Source organism: Macrobrachium rosenbergii, chromosome 34, assembly GCF_040412425.1.
Source record: "Macrobrachium rosenbergii isolate ZJJX-2024 chromosome 34, ASM4041242v1, whole genome shotgun sequence".
NCBI lineage: Eukaryota > Metazoa > Arthropoda > Malacostraca > Decapoda > Palaemonidae > Macrobrachium > Macrobrachium rosenbergii.
Window position 1 is genome coordinate 7918533 of NC_089774.1, and position 20518 is coordinate 7939050.

The 20518-nt window shown below is 35.9% G+C and overlaps 1 protein-coding gene across 17 annotated transcripts in view; it reads left to right on the top strand.

The window, feature by feature from the left end:
- eya (eya transcriptional coactivator and phosphatase 2) overlaps positions 1 to 20518 on the top strand; it is a 226846-nt gene that overhangs the window by 149445 nt on the left and 56883 nt on the right. For 11 of the 17 annotated variants that reach the window (XM_067133813.1, XM_067133810.1, XM_067133812.1 and 8 more), the window contains one exon: positions 4121 to 4150. The exons of the other annotated variants lie outside the window; for them this stretch is intronic. Coding sequence is in view for 6 of the 11 variants with exons in the window: in XM_067133807.1 (XP_066989908.1) it covers positions 4121 to 4150 (30 nt within the window). In the remaining 5 variants the exon portion in view is untranslated. The remainder of the gene's footprint in view (positions 1 to 4120; positions 4151 to 20518) is intronic. 17 annotated transcript variants of the gene reach the window in all.

Here is a 20518-nt window from a genome sequence, read left to right on the forward strand (position 1 = left end):
TAAATAAAAGAATAAAGTTCTGTGGAAGCAGATGGAACATAAATAATAAAGCAACGAAACATTAAGAAAAAGAAAAAGCGAATTGTCCCAATGTGAAAAAGTTTAATATTCATGAAGTATCAAGTACCTGTCAGGTACTCAACCCCTCACCCCCCCCCAACCCCGTCCATTTCCACTCCATCCATCCCTAATCCATTCCCCTGCACCTCCTTACCGTCTACGGACGGGAGGAATTGACAGGGTACATTTATGGTACCTTTTGAGTGTGCCTGTTGAAGGTACAGTTTCTTCATGTAATTAACTAAATAGATTTTTTGAGAATGGTGTCACTTCATATATTGTTAAATATTGGTATGGACTCTTTCTGAATTGGTACCACTGCTTATATTTGTAAAATATTGCTAAATATATTTTTTATGGTTTCTTTAGGGATTAAAATTTGGCTTAATTGACACTAATTATTTTTATATTGGTGACAAAGATTTTTGTGGATCCTGGTTATGAAATCATTTCATACGCCTGGAGCTGAATATTGGTATTAAGAGTTGTTGTGTTTACAAAACAGTTTTATGATCTCATTCCCTGAAATACAAATATGTAAAATTATGGGTACCATCTAATTGCATTCAAGGTTGCATTCCGCACAAGCAATGCCAGAATGGGCATTCTGATTCGAAATCAGGACCCAAGAATATATTTCAAGCCAGGAGGTCTACACAAGCCTTCAGGTTCCACTGGGTATTTGTATCTCGGAGAAGAATCTATGCCCACGTATACTTCACTGGTGGGTAACTGTGCCCAAAATGACTTCTTAGGAGGACAACTATATCTGGTGTGTGTCCCGGGCAGCAGTACACTAGTATGAGTTCCATAAGCAACTGCACCAAAAGTATGCATCTCAGGAGGAAAATTGTACCAACATATATGTCTCTGGAAGCCAACTGTACCATGTACTCATCCCAAGTTGGAAAATGTACTCAGGTGTACGCCCCCAAAAGCAAAAGTACCCATGTACTGGTCTCAGATGGTAGACAACTGTTCTCATGCATACTTTTCAGATGGGCAACTGTACCTATATATGCACCTCAGGTGGTAAACTGTGTAAAGGTACGCATACCAGGAACACCTGTCTCCGTGTAAATGTCTCGGGTGGGCAGCTGTACCCGTATATAAATCTCTGGCGGGAAGCGGTGCACAGGTGTGCGTCCCGAAAACACCTGTAGTCAAGTATGTATCTCACCTGGGCAGCTGTGCCCGTGGATGGTTTTATAAAGTTATTGGACGCTATGAAGAGGCAAATGAAAAGACAGGTGTGAATTTTGTAGACCTCACAATACCTGCGTCAGGCAGTCAGGTACCTCAGAATAATCGTGTGTAGGACACGGCAGAGGCACAAAAGAATAAGCGCCATGAGAAAGGACGTCTCCGGACGCGGCATAACTGTCAGAAGTGACAGCGGAGGTGACGGGGAGAGGAAAGGAATATGGAATAATGTAAAATCGGTGTAAGTCGTTGGCAAGACGGAAATACCCACGAGACTTGGAGTGAGTCACGGGGTCGGGTTTCAGTAAGTCTCTCTCTCTCTCTCTCTCTCTCTCTCTCTCTCTCTCTCTCTCTCTCTCTCTCTCTCTCTCTACTTCCAGACCTGTTCCTTACCTTTGTAGATTCTTGCAGCTCTGCTGTTAAGTTGTATTTGTTATTTTCTCCCTCCAAGGTTTTTCATTTCTCTCTCTCTCTCTCTCTCTCTCTCTCTCTCTCTCTCTCTCTCTCTCTCTCTCTCTCTCTCTCTCTCTCTGAATGTTTTTAACTCAGGTGTTTTGCACCAAAATTAGTTCGTATAAATAGTCAATGAAATTCTCTTTTACTCTGCTATCCAAAATCACTTTGTTGATGTCAGCAAGATGCTAGATTTCATAAAACGATTTGACAGTCACTGCCTTATTGATACATTTAAACGTGGCAGAGTTCCCTGTCCAGAAGACTTCTATAACTTATATATAAATACAGGAAGCAAATTTCCTACGAAGAATCATCACCTGTGGAGTAAATCTGTTGGCATCTTGTAACAAAGCATAGCTAAGTCTTCATCCACCTCAGAGATATAAAATGCCTTTGTGATGAAAAACAGCACCGTCCCAGGGTATCTTAGGAGCCCAGAACTGACGTGGCTTACAAGTTCGAATTATCAGAAGCATGCAAGCCCTCGATACAAGCCACACTTACCACATGAAGGATGCTAAGACCGATCGCATTAGTGGGGCAATATATCAATACTAAGTGCATGTACATGGCCGAAAGCCATCTTGGGAAGGTCTTCTCAGAGATATTAAGGTTGTTCGTCGGCAGGATAACTGTGAGTGACTGGTGACTTCTGTAGAAGTGAGCATCACACTGATGCATCCTACGTTGGATGTTCAGGTGTCTTCAGATTGTTCTTTCTCCTAGCAGAAGGAGGTTTTGTTGTGGGATTTCAAGTCTCCAGTTGGAGCCAGGAGACCAGAAAAAGGTTTTGTTGTGGGATTTCAAGTCTCCAGTTGAAGCCAGGAACCCAGGAAAAGGTTTTGTTGTGGGATTCAAGTTTCCAGTTGGAGCCAGGGAACCCAGAAAAAGGTTTCGTTGTGGGATTTCAAGTCTTCAACTGGAGTCAGGGAACCCAGAAAAAGATTTTGTTGTGGGATCTCAAGTCTCCAGTTGGAGCCAGGGAACCCAGGAAAAGGTTTTGTTGTGGGATTCAAGTTTCCAGTTGGAGCCAGGGAACCCAGAAAAAGGTTTCGTTGTGGGATTTCAAGTCTCCAACTGGAGCCAGGGAACCCAGAAAAAGGTTTTGTTGTGGGATTTCAAGTCTCCAACTGGAGCCAGGGAACCCAGAAAAAGGTTTTGTTGTGGGATTTCAAGTCTCCAATTGGAGCCAGGGACCCCAGTCTTTTTTTAAAGCTTCACATAATATCTCCCATATGCCTCCAGTGCTACTTCTGTGTCAATTTTGACATTTTACATTTCTTGGATTTTTTGTTCCCAATCTTCAGTTTTCATTTAGTGTACTTTCCAGTATGCTGGAATGTAGTTGCATAGTAAACTTAGCATAGCCCTGATAACAGCCATAACTTAAAAGCTGAAACACCTTTCTGCAAAGAAGTAATGAATAAATAGAGCAACGTAGAAGCCATATTTGTCTCTTCCTTGAAAACTTCAACCTTGAGGATAAGAAGAAATATGGAGAATTGGAAAAGTGTTGCACTAAGATAAAAGATGCCACGGGTACACTAGCCTTTAATGAGTACATTATATATATCCATACATACATATATATTGTGTGTGTGTTTACATACATACACATCTCCTCATTCTCTCCCCACAACCGTCGACGGATGAAATCAAACCCGTCTCCCATCTCCTATATTTCTCACCCCCTTCAAGTGACGGTCGTAAAAGGCGTAATACCCGGAGACATTCAGCAATAATTATCCATAAAGGTGTGATTGGCAACGTAAACAAGGAGGTTAGCCAGCCAGGCAGATGCTTGGAGGATAGGGAAGGGGGGGGGAGAGGGAGAAGATGGGAGGGGGGGATGGGGATGTTTTGGATGATGTGATTCTATTTGTTCTTTTCAGTGGAGGGTCACTGTACTTTTATTTATTTTTTTACTTAAAAATTTCTGTTTATTTTCTTTATAATATGTATTTTATTCAGTTTTCAGTCAGTAAATTGTTCAGTTTGTATATTTTCTATAAGTGTTTATCAGTTTGCAATTATGTATTAATTTGTATTTTTTGTATACCTGATGATGTGTGTTTATGTACATTTATTGAGACAATTTTCTCTGAACAGATTTTGGGGAATATAATATGTTCAACTGGATCATGTTCACATATAGCCTATATAGACATATATTATATATATATATATATATATATATATATATATATATATATATATATATATATATATATATATATATATATATATATATATATACATATATATATATATATATATATATATATATATATATATATATATATATATATATATATATATAAAAGTGATCTTTTGAATAATACACTTGAACTGTCAAAATGAAATGTTCTAATGCAGATTATTCTCTTTCATTCTTGCATAGTGTTGGAATTTCGTGGGACGAACACCTAAGGTATGTGGATCCATTTTTGGGTTTAAGTGTTTTGAGTATCATGCGTTGCTCTCTGTTTGTCGTGCGTAGTGAGAGAGAGATAGCTGCATCTCTCTCTCTCTCTCTCTCTCTCTCTCTCTCTCTCTCTCTCTCTCTCTCTCTCTCTCTCTCGTAAATTTTTTTCTATATGAGCTTCCATTACTGTACGCTTAAAGCTTCTAAGATTTGCCCAGCGTGCTGGTTGGTATTAATGCAATTCTTGTCATCGTTTGGAAACGTCAATTTTCCTCTCCCTTATTTTTGTATATATTTTCCTTGCCTTTATTTTTATTTTATTTCATGCTTTCTCGTTTGTTTACTTTTGTTTAAAAGTATTTTATTCATAAAGTATTTATAGTTTGGTTGTTATAACTACAGCATTTTAAAATCATTTATCATACCAATTCATTTCCTTTATAGTATCAAAGTTCATGTTATCTCCATCATGTATGAGTTTTTAATATATATATATATATATATATATATATATATATATATATATATATATATATATATATATATATATATATATATATATATAATCATCCTTATCAATCTATGAACCCATCAAACATGATTCGAACACCACGCCACTCCATCACGCTACCCACTACATTAAATGTACTCCATCACCTACTTATTTATTCCAAGTGCAGACGCCAAATACTGGCCCTCTAGCGGAAGTCAAACAGAACCTCTGCAGGCCAGGGGAAAGGTCCCCTGGGGGTCACATTCCATTGTCTCCCTGATCGAGCCTTGTCGAAGATCGATTAGCGTGTGTGTGTCTCTCTGCTGAGTACCGAATGACGTCATCCAGTGTCTCTCTGTTGAGTACCAAGTGACGTCATTGTTCAATGTGGTGATCTGCTTCTTCTTGTTCTTGTTCTTTTGAGAGTGGAGGGAGAGTCTCCAGATAATAGACGTCTTTTAGATGTCTTTTCTTCCTTTATTTTCTGGTTTTATCTGAATTTATCTTGCTTTTGTTGTTGCTATTTTTTATTTTCATTTACTTTGTCAACAGAAATGAGTTGAGATCTTGTTTTATTTATCTGTTTGTTTATTAAATTTCTTGTCTATATGGTCTTTTACTGTTGATTTAAACAGTTAATTTTCTATCTGACTGTTAGTCAATTGTTGAGAGAGAGAGAGAGAGAGAGAGAGAGAGAGAGAGAGAGAGAGAGAGAGACCAAACATGAATGATCAGTTCTCAGTCAAAATGGCACGACCTCGATTAGGTAATTTACCCCCACTGGGCTGAAACCATTCTTGAGACATTCACAAACCCCTCTCTCTCTCTCTCTCTCTCTCTCTCTCTCTCTCTCTCTCTCTCTCTCTCTCTCTCTCTCTCTCAGATGTCCACCGGAAAAAGTTTTTACACTAAGCTGGGCTCCACCGTCACTCCCCACTACGGACAACATTCATTTCCTCCGAGATGTTTTATGAATGGCCGAGGGCAGACCTCTCGACCAATCAGGAGCGAGGATCACGCTCGGATGCTGCATGTCGCCTCGGAGGAGGATGATAGTACGACACATTATATTCCTGAATGATAAAAGGCTAACAGCTGTCGCATTTTCACAACAAACAACGGCAATTACAACAGCAGCTGCTGTGGCCGGTTCACAACAACAACCACGCAGCCACAGCGTGGCTAGACTGTGGAGAATTTCCTTTGGCTGTCGATGGGATGTCTTCTGTAATGGATTAGGTTTTTTTGATATGTTTTTTTGGATGTTCTTATGAGAATAAGTGTTTTTTTAAGATAATATTTTTTTTGACGTTGTCAATTCTGGCTTGACATCACTGAACAGGCGTTGCATTATCAAGGGTCAGTCCTGAAGAGATTTCTTTTACCTCTGAAACTTGAGTGGTTATGATGTTGTACAGAAAACAGTTCCTCAGTTATTCTAGGGGGAAAAAGATTGGCAAAATTGAAGATATTATAATGTACTAAGAACTGGCGTCACAGCTGAAATGGTCGTGAATTCGAGTTCATTGTCTCCTTAGAAATTTATAAAAGAACCTCATTAAATATCCCATTTTGAATCTGGGAGTTTAGCCTGTACTTAACAATAAGAAGTTTCCCACTGCAGTCCCCCTGAAATTCTGCTGCGTGTCCTTGGGTAATTTAAGGCCGAAAATCCTGTCAGTTGTAACACTCCACTAGACCTTATACTGTTGCGGAAGATCACGTTGGCCTGATAGACGAGACACAGCTTAGTTTTTATTTTTATTTATTTTTTTTTTTTGTGGCTTTTTAAAAGATCATGTTTCCGTGTGATGCTATTTCCGAATTTAGGACTGATTGTTGTAGGGTTTTAAAATTTGTTTCTTAGATATATATTCTCTCTCTCTCTCTCTCTCTCTCTCTCTCTCTCTCTCTCTCTCTCTCTCTCTCTCTCTATATATATATATATATATATATATATATATATATATATATATATATATATTATTCAGTATACATCTTTACATCTTTTCCCTTGTAGAAGGCTGGGGTTAGAAGGATATCTGTCTATCTGTCTATCTATCTATCTATCTATCTATCTATATTTCTAGCCATCTGTCTATCTAGAAAGGTAGATGGATAAAGTGTCTGTGCAGGTACCGCAATGACTAAGTATCAGCCCTAATTCATTGTAAATAGTAATATATATGGTTAACTGTATGTATATGCTGTATGAACTCATTTTCCACGTAATGATAAATGCACGTAGATAACACACACATGTATTTCAGTATCCAGGCGATTTGTGAACGTTACAATCGAACAGTTTAGTTTAACAGCAGCTGAAGTCTTTGCCAAAGCTCTCTCTGTCTGACTCTAATAAAGAGAAACAGACATAATTCTCATTTTCTGCTTCTGTTTACTTGTAAGCTGAATCTTCTTGTGAAAAACTGCAAATAAACAAAGCTATAAGCTTAGAGAAATAAGAATACTAGCCACTGGACGACTAAACAAACCGTGAGTTCCAACATTACGTCCATAAAACAAAGGAAGAAAATCGGGCTCTTCTAAAACGTGTGTAAACACTGATATACATTAGTAGATCGGCCAACTCTCGCTGCAGAGTCGTGGCCCAACCTCCGCCATTTTTGGTGAAAGTTGACAGTATCGACTGGCAGTGCCGACGCCATATTGGGGGCGGTGCCTCTTCCATTACGCCCTCGGGGAGAGAGAGAGAGAGAGAGAGAGAGAGAGAGAGAGAGAGAGAGAGAGAGGCTTTCTCTTGGTAACGGAAGAGATAGAGTACATAATGGTTATGGAAACAAAGGAATGACTACAAAAATCCTGGAATCTGGAAACGAGATGCCTGGAACAGATTCCTGGAACAAAGAACAGGAGGAAGACGACATTCGTATCGCAAAGTAGAAGGACAATAGTGAATAATTACATCAGTATCGTAAAGGAACCAGATGGTATCGTAGATTCTGGAAGTATCGTAGACAAAGATGAATGTAATGCAATGACTTTTCTGAGAACCAAAAACAAATGGGAGAATGTTATTGATGGAAATGAGGATATTATGAAAGGACATTGGGATAGCATAGGACACATTAATATCTGATAGGACACTGAGGATATCGTCCTGGGAGTTGAGGATATTGAGGATAAAGGTGAGGATAGCACTGAGAAACATGAAGATATCTTAAAGAGGGAATTACCAAATGGACGGAAGGGTTTTAGGAAAACATTATATTAAAAAATGGCTCAAGAGGATCTGAGAATCGTGAGGATTATGAGGAAAACTTACAAGAGAATGAGGATATCAGGAATATGAGGATATGGCCAAGAAGATGAAAAATCCTCATGAAAAAAAATGAGGATAGTGGATGAGAGAGAAAAGGCTTAAAGAGTTACAAATTTTGAGAATGAGGATACTGAACAAGGAATGAGGACATGTTATATCAGAAGATAGAGATGACTTTTGAGGAAAATGAGGAAATCACAATATTATGAGGACACTGAGTCGAAAGATGAGGAAAATCTTATAGTGAGGATATCAAAGTCAAAAACGAGGTTACTAAAAAGTGTCTATCTATCAGCCTGTCAGTTAGTAAAAAAATATTTCGAGAATGGATCCACGAATTTCGATGAAACTTGCCGAAAACAATCTTCAAGTGACCCCCTCCAGGTTATTAATATTCAGTTGAGATCGACAAAGCGTGGTTGCTTTGGAAACCGTAAATGAAGTAAGCAGTAAACTTGTATATTATGTCCGGCCATTTAATTTATACTGAGTAATCAGTATAAAGATAAATACCAGTGCTAGGAATATTTAAATCTTAATAAAAGCTTCACCAAATATTTATTTGACTGAGTTGCTTTTTTCTTTAAATATTTTTTGACCAGTCATTGGTTCATCGTCCGCTACCCAAATTCTGACCTATGACCCCAAGACATTAACCTTGGTTAAAGGCTTTTGGTTGTTGCTTAGTTATAGTTATTGGTGTTGTTACAGTGTACAGTGAAGATTGAGGCCATTACTTTGTAATTATCGTAATTATCATAACCATTATTTGTTTTCATATTAAAGTATTGAATGAGAAATGTACCAACTTTTTTTATAATTTAACTTTTGAATATTTAGTAAATTTCTTTTAGTATTAGCCAGTAATTTCAATTCTTAAGCTTCATACAATCGACAGACATCATTTGGAGAGAGAGAGAGAGAGAGAGAGAGAGAGAGAGAGAGAGAGAGAGAGAGCCAATATTTGTGGATGGAGGTAAGCGACATGATGGATTAACATGAGACATCATTGTGTCAACATTGATTCAAGTCTTCCCCCCCCTTGAATAAGCTCTCTCTCTCTCTCTCTCTCTCTCTCTCTCTCTCTCTCTCTCTCTCTCTCTCTCTCTCTCTCTCTCTCTCACTAGACGGAAAGTCCCTTTACGCGTCTTTGTCGAGGAAAAATTGTGTATAAATTTATTGGGAGTTAATAGAGTATTTTATGTATGAATGTATTTATATATATTAACCATCAGTAATTAACTGGTCGTTTTCATAATCCACTATAACGATTTAATGCTCAAATAACAACCAGTTTTTAAGTAATTAAGGAAGACCGATAACTCATTAACATTATGAATTGGAAATCGTTATCTCATTACTGATATTGGAGTTATGACGGGATTATCCAGAATTTTAATTTTTTTTCTTTTATTATCAAAGCTTCTGAATTGGTTTTGTGTGTTCTTGCAATGTTTTCCTTTGCAATATTATTTTTTTTAGTTATAAAAATTTTCATTTGCAATTTTATTTTTTCTAGTTATAAAAATTTTTTTTATAAAAAATTTCTTTGCAATTTTATTTTTTCTAGTTATAAACCTTTTTTTCTAGTTATAAAAAATCTTCCTTTGCAATTTTATTTTTTAATTATGAAAAACTTTTCCTTTGCAGCTTAATTTTTTTAGTTATAAAAATATTTTCCTTTGCAATTTTATTTTTTTTCAGTTATAAAAAATTTTCCTTTGCAATTTTATTTTTTTAGTTATAAAAAATTTTCCTTTGCAATTTTATTTTTTCTAGTTATAAAAAAATTTCCTTTACGATTTTATTTTTTTCTAGTTATAAAAAAATTTGCATAAAAAGATTTTCCTTTGCAATTTTATTTTTTCTAGTAATAAAAAAATTTGCCTTTGCAATTTTATTTTTTCTAGTAATAAAAAAATTTGCCTTTGCAATTTCGTTTTTTTCTAGTTATAAAAAAAATTTCCTTTGCAATTTTATTTCTTTCTAGTAGCAGGATGGGTAATTTTATGAAAAATTTGTTTTGCTTTGTGCAGTATTCATATTTGCAACTTTTTTCTATTTTATGTAAATACGCAACGTTTCGGAATTTGTTGCAAGTTGCTTGTATTGCAGTGAACACTGTTTTCATTTGCTACTATTTTTTTCATTTGCTTTTATGTCTTGTCGAAATCTTTATAAATAAAAGGTCTGTTTTTTTTTTATTCAGTTTCTTCATATGTCTTTTTATGATTTCTGTTACCAAAATTTAGTTTGCTTTTTTTTGTTTATCATATATATATATTTTTCAATTTCTTAAATACATTTTTCAGTTCTATATCATATAAATAATTTTAATTTTATTGTGCTTAGAAATTCATAATTTCTGGAAAATGGAGAAATGTTTTTTTGTCATGTATGAGATATTGCAATATTTAAACTCTCTCTCTCTCTCTCTCTCTCTCTCTCTCTCTCTCTCTCTCTCTCTCTCTCTCTCTCTCTCTCTCTCTCTCTCTCTCTCTCCCTATATTTAATATGCATAGCTTTAGCTACCACCCACCACCTCTCCCAATGTACAACCGAAATTTCGAAATCTTTTGTTTGACAAAAAAAAAAAAAAGGTAGAAGAGATGTAGAGAAGGAATAGAATTATTCCTAACCCGTCCCCTCCCCTCCTCTCCCCTCCTCCCCCCCAAAAAGACCCCCTATCCCCAAAAGACAAAAGGGTCCAAAGGAATGTACGTAGGAGAAGGGGGGGGGGAACAACACGACAGTACTGGTTCCCCAAGATCCAATTTCACTAACTCTGCCCATACCACCTCTATATCCTTTATCCCCCCCTCAATAATAATAATAATACTAGTAATGCTATCAGGCCATGCGGGCTGTGATCGTCAGGTGTTTCCATCGGGGGCTCAGTGAAAAAAAAAAAAAGTCTGGAGAGAAGTGAATGCTCTTTTACGAAAGGTGGCGACTGATCTCTCGCGAATTGTATAGAGAGAGAGGGACCGGTTCCTTTTATTTCTCCCTCCGACTCTCTTGTGATTTTTCGTGTTTGTAATCCGATCATGGAGGTTACAGAGAGAGAGAGAGAGAGAGAGAGAGAGAGAGAGAGAGAGAGAGAGAGAGAGACATTAGGGGAATGTGAAAGCTTTCGGAACGGATAATAGGTGAATAGGTGAGTAGTTGGGTTGACGATTGAAGGATTGAAGTTTCGGTTGATGTGGCGTTGCCGAGAGGGAGTTCAGTTGATTGAGTTTTTATTCGAAGCTGAGTTGTAAAGGGTGTTAAGTGGTATTTGAGTTTTTCTGTAATGTTATTGCTTGTGAATGCTATAGTCTGGAGTTATATATACTGAGTAACTGTCAAAACCTTACTTTGAATCAAAATCCAGTTCTCGCTTTCAAAATTGAAGGTTGAAATGCTGTGGACTTTTCCATATTATTTTTCAATATTTGATATTTAATAATTACACTACACATTCTTTCAGTAATCATGAAATTCAACTTTCATGCAATTCTCTGAAACAGTATTTCAAACTAAACTCAGTCTGAGTATTAGACTTCGTGCTTAAACATAATTTTCTAGATGTTATACATATGTCCTGAGTAATATATTTGCTGATGATTTTTTAGTCATTATTCTTGCTATTTTCATTTGCCATATTTTATAAATGAACAACTTGGAAGATATTGTAATTTTTATGTATAAAATTTATAAATTTCTGCCAATTTTACTAATCCATAGAAGTCGCCAATTGGGACACTTCAATATTTTCAACAATTGTTATATATTTAAAAAATGATTTAAACTACATAATTTTACTTGGCTTCTTCTTCATCTTCTTCTTCTTCTTCTTCTTCTTCTTCTTCTTCTTCTTCTTCTTCTTCTTATTATTATTATTATTATTATTATTATTATTATTATATTATTATGGTTTGGTTTCTTTATTTGATAAAATATTTTTTTTATTAGTTTATTGATGTATTTCATGTTCCCTGTATTTTTCCATTTATTTTAAATTTTTTTTCTCAAGTATAAAAGTGAAAATCAAAATTTTCTTTAAAAGAGAATAGCGAATTAAAAATTTTGCAGCCTGTAAGAAATACTGTACACAAAAACGTGAACCTTTACACATTAATAATAATAATAATAATAATAATAATAATAATAATAATAATAATAATAATAATAATAATAACATTTAAATCACTGACAGACTTTATCAGGATGTACGGTAAGAAAAAGAACGTAACGTCTTATCCACGACCGTTTTATGTGGACACATTTTCCCTCCTGAACGCGGCCATCTAATCACGCATGCGCGGAAGACTATTCTCCCCTTATGGCGAGGAGTAAAATAATTTGATAAATAAAGACACTTTAGGCGTCAGCCAATAGGGAAGCAGCGTGGGGTGAGGATGACATGTCATAGGGCGATAAAGATTGGGGGAAATGAGGGCTTGATAAAGAAAGGGGAGGGGCCAAATGGAGTAATGGTGGGAGAAGAAGGAGAGGGGTGAATGAGGGAATTGGTGATAAAAGACTATTAGAAATGGATTGGTTGGGAGAGAGTTGTACAGAAATGAATGTTTGATTTCTCTCTCTCTCTCTCTCTCTCTCTCTCTCTCTCTCTCTCTCTCTCTCTCTCTCTCTCTCTCGTTGATTTTAGAAGAAGATTGAAGATTGGTTGGAAAAGAGTTTTGCAGAAATGAATGTTTGATTCTCTCTCTCTCTCTCTCTCTCTCTCTCTCTCTCTCTCTCTCTCTCTCTCTCTCTCTCTCTCTCTCTTTACTTTTTAGATTTCATATTTTCATTATGGCCGTTATCATCATATAATCTTTTGTTCCAAAATTATTATTATTATTATTATTATTATTATTATTATTATTATTATTATTATTATTATTATTATTATTATTATTATTATTATTATTATTATACATAACAAACTTCTTTAACAGTCACAAATATCTAAGCAAGTACTGATACAAATACAACATCTATTACTAATCTTCACTTTAATAATACAATTTTCACCTCATTAATAATTTAGCTTTTAAAAGACCCCACCTAATTTCTCGTCCACCCTTTAAATTCTTTATCTTCTCTATCTTATGTTCCTATTTTTAACGTATCTCCTCTTAATCACCATTCGTCATCAGCGTGATGGTATCGCGACATTCACCTTAATGCACTGGCTCCATAAGGGTCAGATTACAATCTTCTGAGAAAGCCCTCAGTGTTTCTTCATTATTATTATTATTATTATTATTATTATTATTATTATTATTATTATTATTATTATTATTATTATTATTATTATTATTACCATATTCTGAGACAGCCCTTTCTATTTCCTTGTCATTATTATTATTATTATTATTATTATTATTATTATTATTATTATTATTATTATTATTATTATCATAGTTTTTGGAAGGCTTCATACTCGAAGATCGAGGTCGACCTGCCTGCACTTAAATCAATTAAGGTCGAAGAAAGATAACAATCAACTATTCCTCCAGGTAGACCTTGAATCGAAGCTGGGGTTGAGCCATAAGGTTTGCATAACGGTAGGAATATAAAGTGGTACACCTCGGAGTTATAAAGGTCGACACGTCTACCTAGGTAGACCTTGAGGAAGGGGAGTTGAGGTTCCTCAACTTTGTGGTAGACGAAGAGGTATAGAAGGAAATGCTCTCCCTCGAAGGTAGAAATCGACCTGTCTCCAGGTGAGTTGGAGGAGGTTGGGGTTGAGGTTGAACTTGGGTTGAGGGAAGGAGCGAAGGAAGAATGTGGTGATGGAGGTAGGAGGTAGGGTAAGGAGAGAGGGAGAGGGAGAGTGAGGGGGAGGCGTTTAGATAGACTAGTTTCATGGTTATCTTATAGGATCGAGTTTCATCCAGCTTTTAAGGGTCAGTTACAGTAGTGTTCTCTCTCTCTCTCTCTCTCTCTCTCTCTCTCTCTCTCTCTCTCTCTCTCTCTCTCTAAGTATATGTCTCGGTGATATCGTAAGGCATAAACTGGAAGAACTGCTACTGAATTCTTTTTTGTAAATAATAAATAAATTATGGTAATATAAAGACTACCTTTGAAGTTACTGGTTTGTTTAAATTTTTCTCAGCTTCCTCTTCTTATTATTACTGGGTGGAAAGGAGACAGTCTAGTACAGTATTTTGTCTTTATGAATATGCTTCATTTTTAATACTCTATATGATACATTTTAGCCTTCTCCACCTTGCCAGCAATCCACGACATCTGATTAACTACCATTTACATAATACACTGTTTAGAATAAGGAAAATGTGCAAAAAGTATTACTTATTGTCCTGAAATCAAACCTGGGCTTTCTAACCACTGTTTTCCTTTCTGAAAGTAACCAAATCAAAATCAGGATTATAGAATATACAACAAACATTATATGTTTATTAATATGCTTTCCACCGGCAGCCTTTCAGTCCGGAAGGGACTGAATAAAGGAATATTCTCCTTCCCACGTGGGATTCGAACCTATACTGTTCAGATACAGATCTTTTCCAAAATTTGATATATTGTCGCTAGTCTAGAGGACTACCATTGGTCAAATTTTGGTCAAAATTCTCGCAGAAGTTTTTGAGTAATTATGATAACAAACAGCCTTACCTAACAACGAGCATAATAACTCAGCCTTAGATGACAACATAGAAATTGTGATGTAATTATGATAATTACAGCTCGTTAGGTTTCATGTCTCTGGGAACACAGAGGAAGATTGTGTATTAGTCTGTAATTCGTCAAAGAAATTATTTGTTTTTATGTTGTTCAATCAAACCATTTATTTATATTTATCAAAGTATTTATAAGTATTTTTTATTTTCTATCCTTGTCAGTTTATCTAAACTCAAGCGCTCTTGCACACGCGCAAGAGAATGAGCGCGCTCGTAAATATATACACACATGGGTTTCACCTATTTGATTTTATCACCTTCATACTTAATATTCTCTCTCTCTCTCTCTCTCTCTCTCTCTCTCTCTCTCTCTCTCTCTCTCTCTCTCTCTCTCTTTATTGTTTGTCTTGTATTCTATTTGCTAAATTCTGTCTGTCTCTCTCTCTCTCTAGCTCTCTCTCTCTCTCTCTCTCTCTCTCTCTCTCTCTCTCTCTCTCTCTCTCTCTCCTTCTTCCTCTTCTCCCCCATTCGCGTAACCCGAGATGACCCGGGTTTTCTTGGGACCATTACCAGTTACAGCATCCATCACATAAGCCGACCGCTCACCCAGAACGACCACTTGTCTCCTTTTGTTTTGGTGTCACAGAGTACGATAATTCTCGCCCTAGGAACGTACGATAGTTCTCGAGAGCGCCAGGTACATGGAGAACGATTGTTATTGATCGTACGATTACACTTTTTCTGGCTTTAGATTATCAAGTAGTTATGCCTTCTTATATATTTATGTCTGTTTATTGATTTGTTTCATAGAAAGGCCGACGGGGAGGGCGACCTTATGACCATATCTTTCATATATCAAAGAAGAGTTTAGATGAGATTGTATAGTAAGAGTTAAAATTCTATACAATACCTGGCATTCGAGTTGATAATCTCCACTCAGGAGCTTTGGCTTGTCAGGCTGTTTAGCTACTAAGAGTAATGTCCTCAGTAATACCTGTAAAATAAGTCTTAAATTTTGACTTTTCAACAGAGGATCAAGAAGTAAAAATGATTGTCTAACAGTATTCAGATAATGGAACTTGCAACACATCTTATAGGTCTGTGATGAGAGGCACTATATCCCCAAGGATCCCAAATGATCCCAAAAGATATCAAAGAATCCTTGAGACTTTGGCATTCTTTGAGCAACTTTTTTTCTTTTAATTAAACAAAAGAAATCAGACTTAATCCCTCCCAAATCCTACATCCTAAATTTGTCATCCTAGACATAATTCCCGGAGGATGAAATGATTTCCCCTGATATAGAAAGGAATCTAAGACGAAGGATAATTTTTTTTCCCTTCTGTCACAAATCCTCAAAGTCCTGTCTTCGAATCTTGGGAGGATTGACAGTTGAGGACAGAGGATTAAGAAGTCTCATTTTCGTGTGGTTTTCCAACTGCTGAATCTAGATTTGATGTTAAGGCCTGCTTTCGTTTAGTCAGTGGAAAATGTATGTTACTCGTGGATACATGTATGATTTAATTTGGTTTTTCATATGAATATGAATATTTTGCTATACTCTTCACTTACCAGTTTCTAAGTATACATTTTATTCATGGCTACATACATATTTATACATATACAGTTTCCTACATTCATTTTTATTGATATTCATAATCACACAAACACACACATATATAATATATGTCTATGTGTGGTATATATATAAATTATGTTTTAGAAAATATTCATATTAGACATTCATGACCTTCCATGCTGCGACGCAGATAATAATAAATAAAAAATAATGATGTAGGCAGATTATAAATGTATTAGGCACTGAAATATTCAAATACAGAATTTGCATAAATAATTATTTAGCTCTGATACGGAAAATATAAAGATTAAATTGTATGATAAAAAATAAACATATTATTCAAACACTATGCCAAGGAAATATATACAATACAATTGCGCATTTCTTTCTTTATCAGTAAACATTCCTCCTGTAATTCATTTGATCTAATATACTTAATCTATATCACATCAGAAATTGTATTCAAAGAGAAATTGCTCATATGAGCTGAGTTGCTGTTGATACCCCGACGCCCCAAAACATTTCTTTCCCACGTTATTATGCCCTGAAGGTTTTGGTGGGGGCATGAGGACATTAATAAGGCCTCTCTCTCTCTCTCTCTCTCTCTCTCTCTCTCTCTCTCTCTCTCTCTCTCTCTCTCTCTCTCTCTCATAAACCAACACTAGATAACTCTGGTTACAGGAAATGCAGACTAAATGACATTATGACAAATATAAATGATGTCTATCTATCTGTCTATCTATCTATCGGATTACAAGAAAGCATTTTTGTGTTCTTGATAGATAGTTATATAGATTTATATCACTTGGGCAAGTAGTTATGTAGAAAGTTAGCAAGAGCCACAAATATTTTTCTAGGGTATATAGACAAAAAATATGCATATACTGTATATATATATATATATATATATATATATATATATATATATATATATATATATTCTCTCTCTCTCTCTCTCTCTCTCTCTCTCTCTCTCTATATATATATATATATATATATATATATATATATATATATATATTGAGAGAGAGAGAGAGAGAGAGAGAGAGAGAGAGAGAGAGGATATATAGAAAGTTAGCAAAACCTCAATTTTTTCTCAGTTATATAGATGAAAATATTCGTGGGTAAATCTATAGATTAGATATATAATAGATAGACAAATTACTATATAAAGAGAGAGAGAGAGAGAGAGAGAGAGAGAGAGAGAGAGAGAGAGAGAGAGAGAGAGAGAGAGAGAGAGAGAGAGAGAGAGAGAGAGAGAGAGAGAATACATAGAAAGTTAGCAAGCCCACAAATTTTTCCTCTGTCAGATAGATAGAAATATTCGTGGGTAAAACTAAAGATAGGTAGATATAGATAAGAGAGATATAGATAAGAGAGAGAGAGAGAGAGAGAGAGAGAGAGAGAGAGAGAGAGAGAGAGAGAGAATCCCCACCAGAGGGCTTCGAGTCGCACCGTCGCGGTGTCTTAATTGGTGTTGAATTTCATCGCTCAATACGTACCTGCGGGGACAGAGAGAGAGAGAGAGAGAGAGAGAGAGAGAGAGAGAGAGAGAGAGAGAGAGAGAGGCGCTTTAGAAAGCGTGAGAGAGAAAAGAGAGAGAGGGAGAGACTGTATACATTTTTGTGTAGGGATATGTGAGAGAGAGAGAGAGAGAGAAATTGTATACGTTTTTGTCTAGGTATATAAAAGAGAGAGAGAGAGAGAGAGAGAGAGAGAGAGAGAGAGAGAGAGAGAGAGAGAGAGAGAGAGAGAAAACTGTATACGTTTTAGACTAGGTATATAAAGAGAGAGAGAGAGAGAGAGAGAGAGAGATATGGTGTATGTGTTCGTGTATAAGTGTATCAGTACTTCGTGTATAAATATACACCCTTTATTTACATTCAAAGGTGCAAATACAAACACACATACACACACACACACACACACGTTATAAGTATAAAGTATTTCTTATATATTTTACTTTTATTCTTAGCTTTTATGGAGATAATAATAATAATAATTTATTATTATTATTATTATTATTATTATTATTATTATTATTATTATTATTATTATTATTATTATTATCAAGGACCTCTACCTGTAAATTACTGCCCACATATTTTTATCATTTCCCCCCCCCCTCAAACTAATTAGTGCATAATTGTAACCGATATCAGGAAGGGGGTAATTAATATAATTTCATAATGCATTCAAACAACTACCTTTTGTTTGCCCGGGGATCGCAACAATAGTCTATTGTTCCCCTTTGAAAATAGCGAAACGAATATAGCGATTTTAAAGGTAGGTTTGCTCGAAAGGGGTCTGATTGAGTCTCTCTCTCTCTCTCTCTCTCTCTCTCTCTCTCTCTCTCTCTCTCTCAATAACAAGAGCAAAACACGACAACTATTCCACGCTGTACGACGCCTATTATCGACTTCTGTAACCCGTCAATCAAATTTCGGCAGGCCCCGTCTGGGCCACAATACCCAATTCTTCGATGTTATGAACAAGTGAAAGAACGAGGTCGGAAATTGTAGCAGTGCATATTTCTGTTCACACCTGGCGTACTGTAGGTACTGGCCCCTCCTCCCCTCCCAAATGTCACACATACCATGGTACTTGGTAGGTATGTAGTTTCCCCTTTTCTTTATTATATATTTTTTTTTCCCAGGAGGAATTGAGTAGGTTTGGCTGCGATGAAGGAGAAGTGGCGTGGTCGGGTGAAAGCTTTTTTTCAGAGGAGAAAGCTGAGAGTGAAAGTTAGGAAGGGTGATAATGATGGTAGCGGATGCAAGCTGCGAAAATTGAAACGTAGAAAGAGAAGCTTGCATTTGGAGAGAGAGAGAGAGAGAGAGAGAGAGAGAGAGAGAGAGAGAGAGAGAGAGAGAGAGAGAGAGAGAGAGAGTCATTTCATAATTTAATATCAACGAAAAGGTCTCCACGAGTTAATCCTAGCTCACGTTGCAGAAAAAAATGTTTGAGCTCTCTCTCTCTCTCTCTCTCTCTCTCTCTCTCTCTCTCTCTCTCTCTCTCTCTCAAATCCTGACATTAACTTCTGTGTTTTTTCTGAGAGAGAGAGAGAGAGAGAGAGATCTGAATTGTTTCACCCTGTGAAGCGAGCACTACCTCGTCGAGGCCCTCTCTATATTTTTTGGCAACCTACAATTCTTCGACGAGAGAGAGAGAGAGAGAGAGAGAGAGAGAGAGAGAGAGAGAGAGAGAGAGACCCTGTTGTAGGATTAAAGTATATCATATTAAAAAAAACAAACCTTTTATAACAATGCCGTAAGGGCCAAAATCCCGTCAAATTCCGAGAGCAAGGTGACAGCTGGTTTCGTAGCAGCTGGGAACCAGGTGCCTAAACACGCTATTCTTATTCAGAGGTCAACGCGGGTCAGAGGTTTAAAAACGCCCAGAAATTGACGGGGCAGAGGGTGACTGTCACTGACGGGAATCCCTGAATTAGGGCAAATTCTGATTGACGGATAGTCAGTCGGGTAAGCTAGACAGGAGACAGTTGTAGGGAATTAAAATTTATTCAGTAAAACTCATGTAGACAGAAATGTCACGAGAGTGACTGTCATTGACAGAAATCCTTGAATTAGGGAAAATTCTGATGTAGACGGGTGTTTGACAGATAGTCGATTTAATAAGCTGACTGTAGACAGTAATACGGGAATTAAAATTCATTCCATAAAGGTTATATGGACAGATACCTAAATTTTGCAGAGTGGGAATTGACGGAGAAGACAGCGATGACAAATGGACAGAAGTCACTGGACAAAATTAATATTCCCGTATATAAAAGGACATTGACGGAACGACTAGACAGATATCCCTGATGTTAGAATTAAAAGCTAGTGGACAGACGGACGGGAAATAAGATTTTGATTCTAAAACGTAACGATTGACAGTAATTTGACTGTCTGCAGAGAAGATTTCTCCGAAGAGAAAGTGGAAGACGGGTTAAACATGGCAGAATTCTTTGACAGGGATGTAGACAGTCGTACGGTAAATAAAATGGCGTCGACAAAGATAACATAGACGGATAAAACGGACAGAGAATGACAGTCGCTGTAAATGAGATAACCACTGGATAGTATAGTATATATATATATATATATATATATATATATATATATATATATATATATATATATATATATATATATATATATATATATATTCTAATTTCTATTATATATTTTATCATATTCCTCAATAATATTATTATTATTATTATTATTATTATTTATTATTATTATGGTTGGTGTTTTTATATTTTCTAATATTAGTTTTTTCATTCAATTTTTGCTGTGTGTCGTCGATAAATATATATTATTTATATTAGTTTATTGATGGAAACGGTGTTTATAATAATAATAATAATAATAATAATAATAAT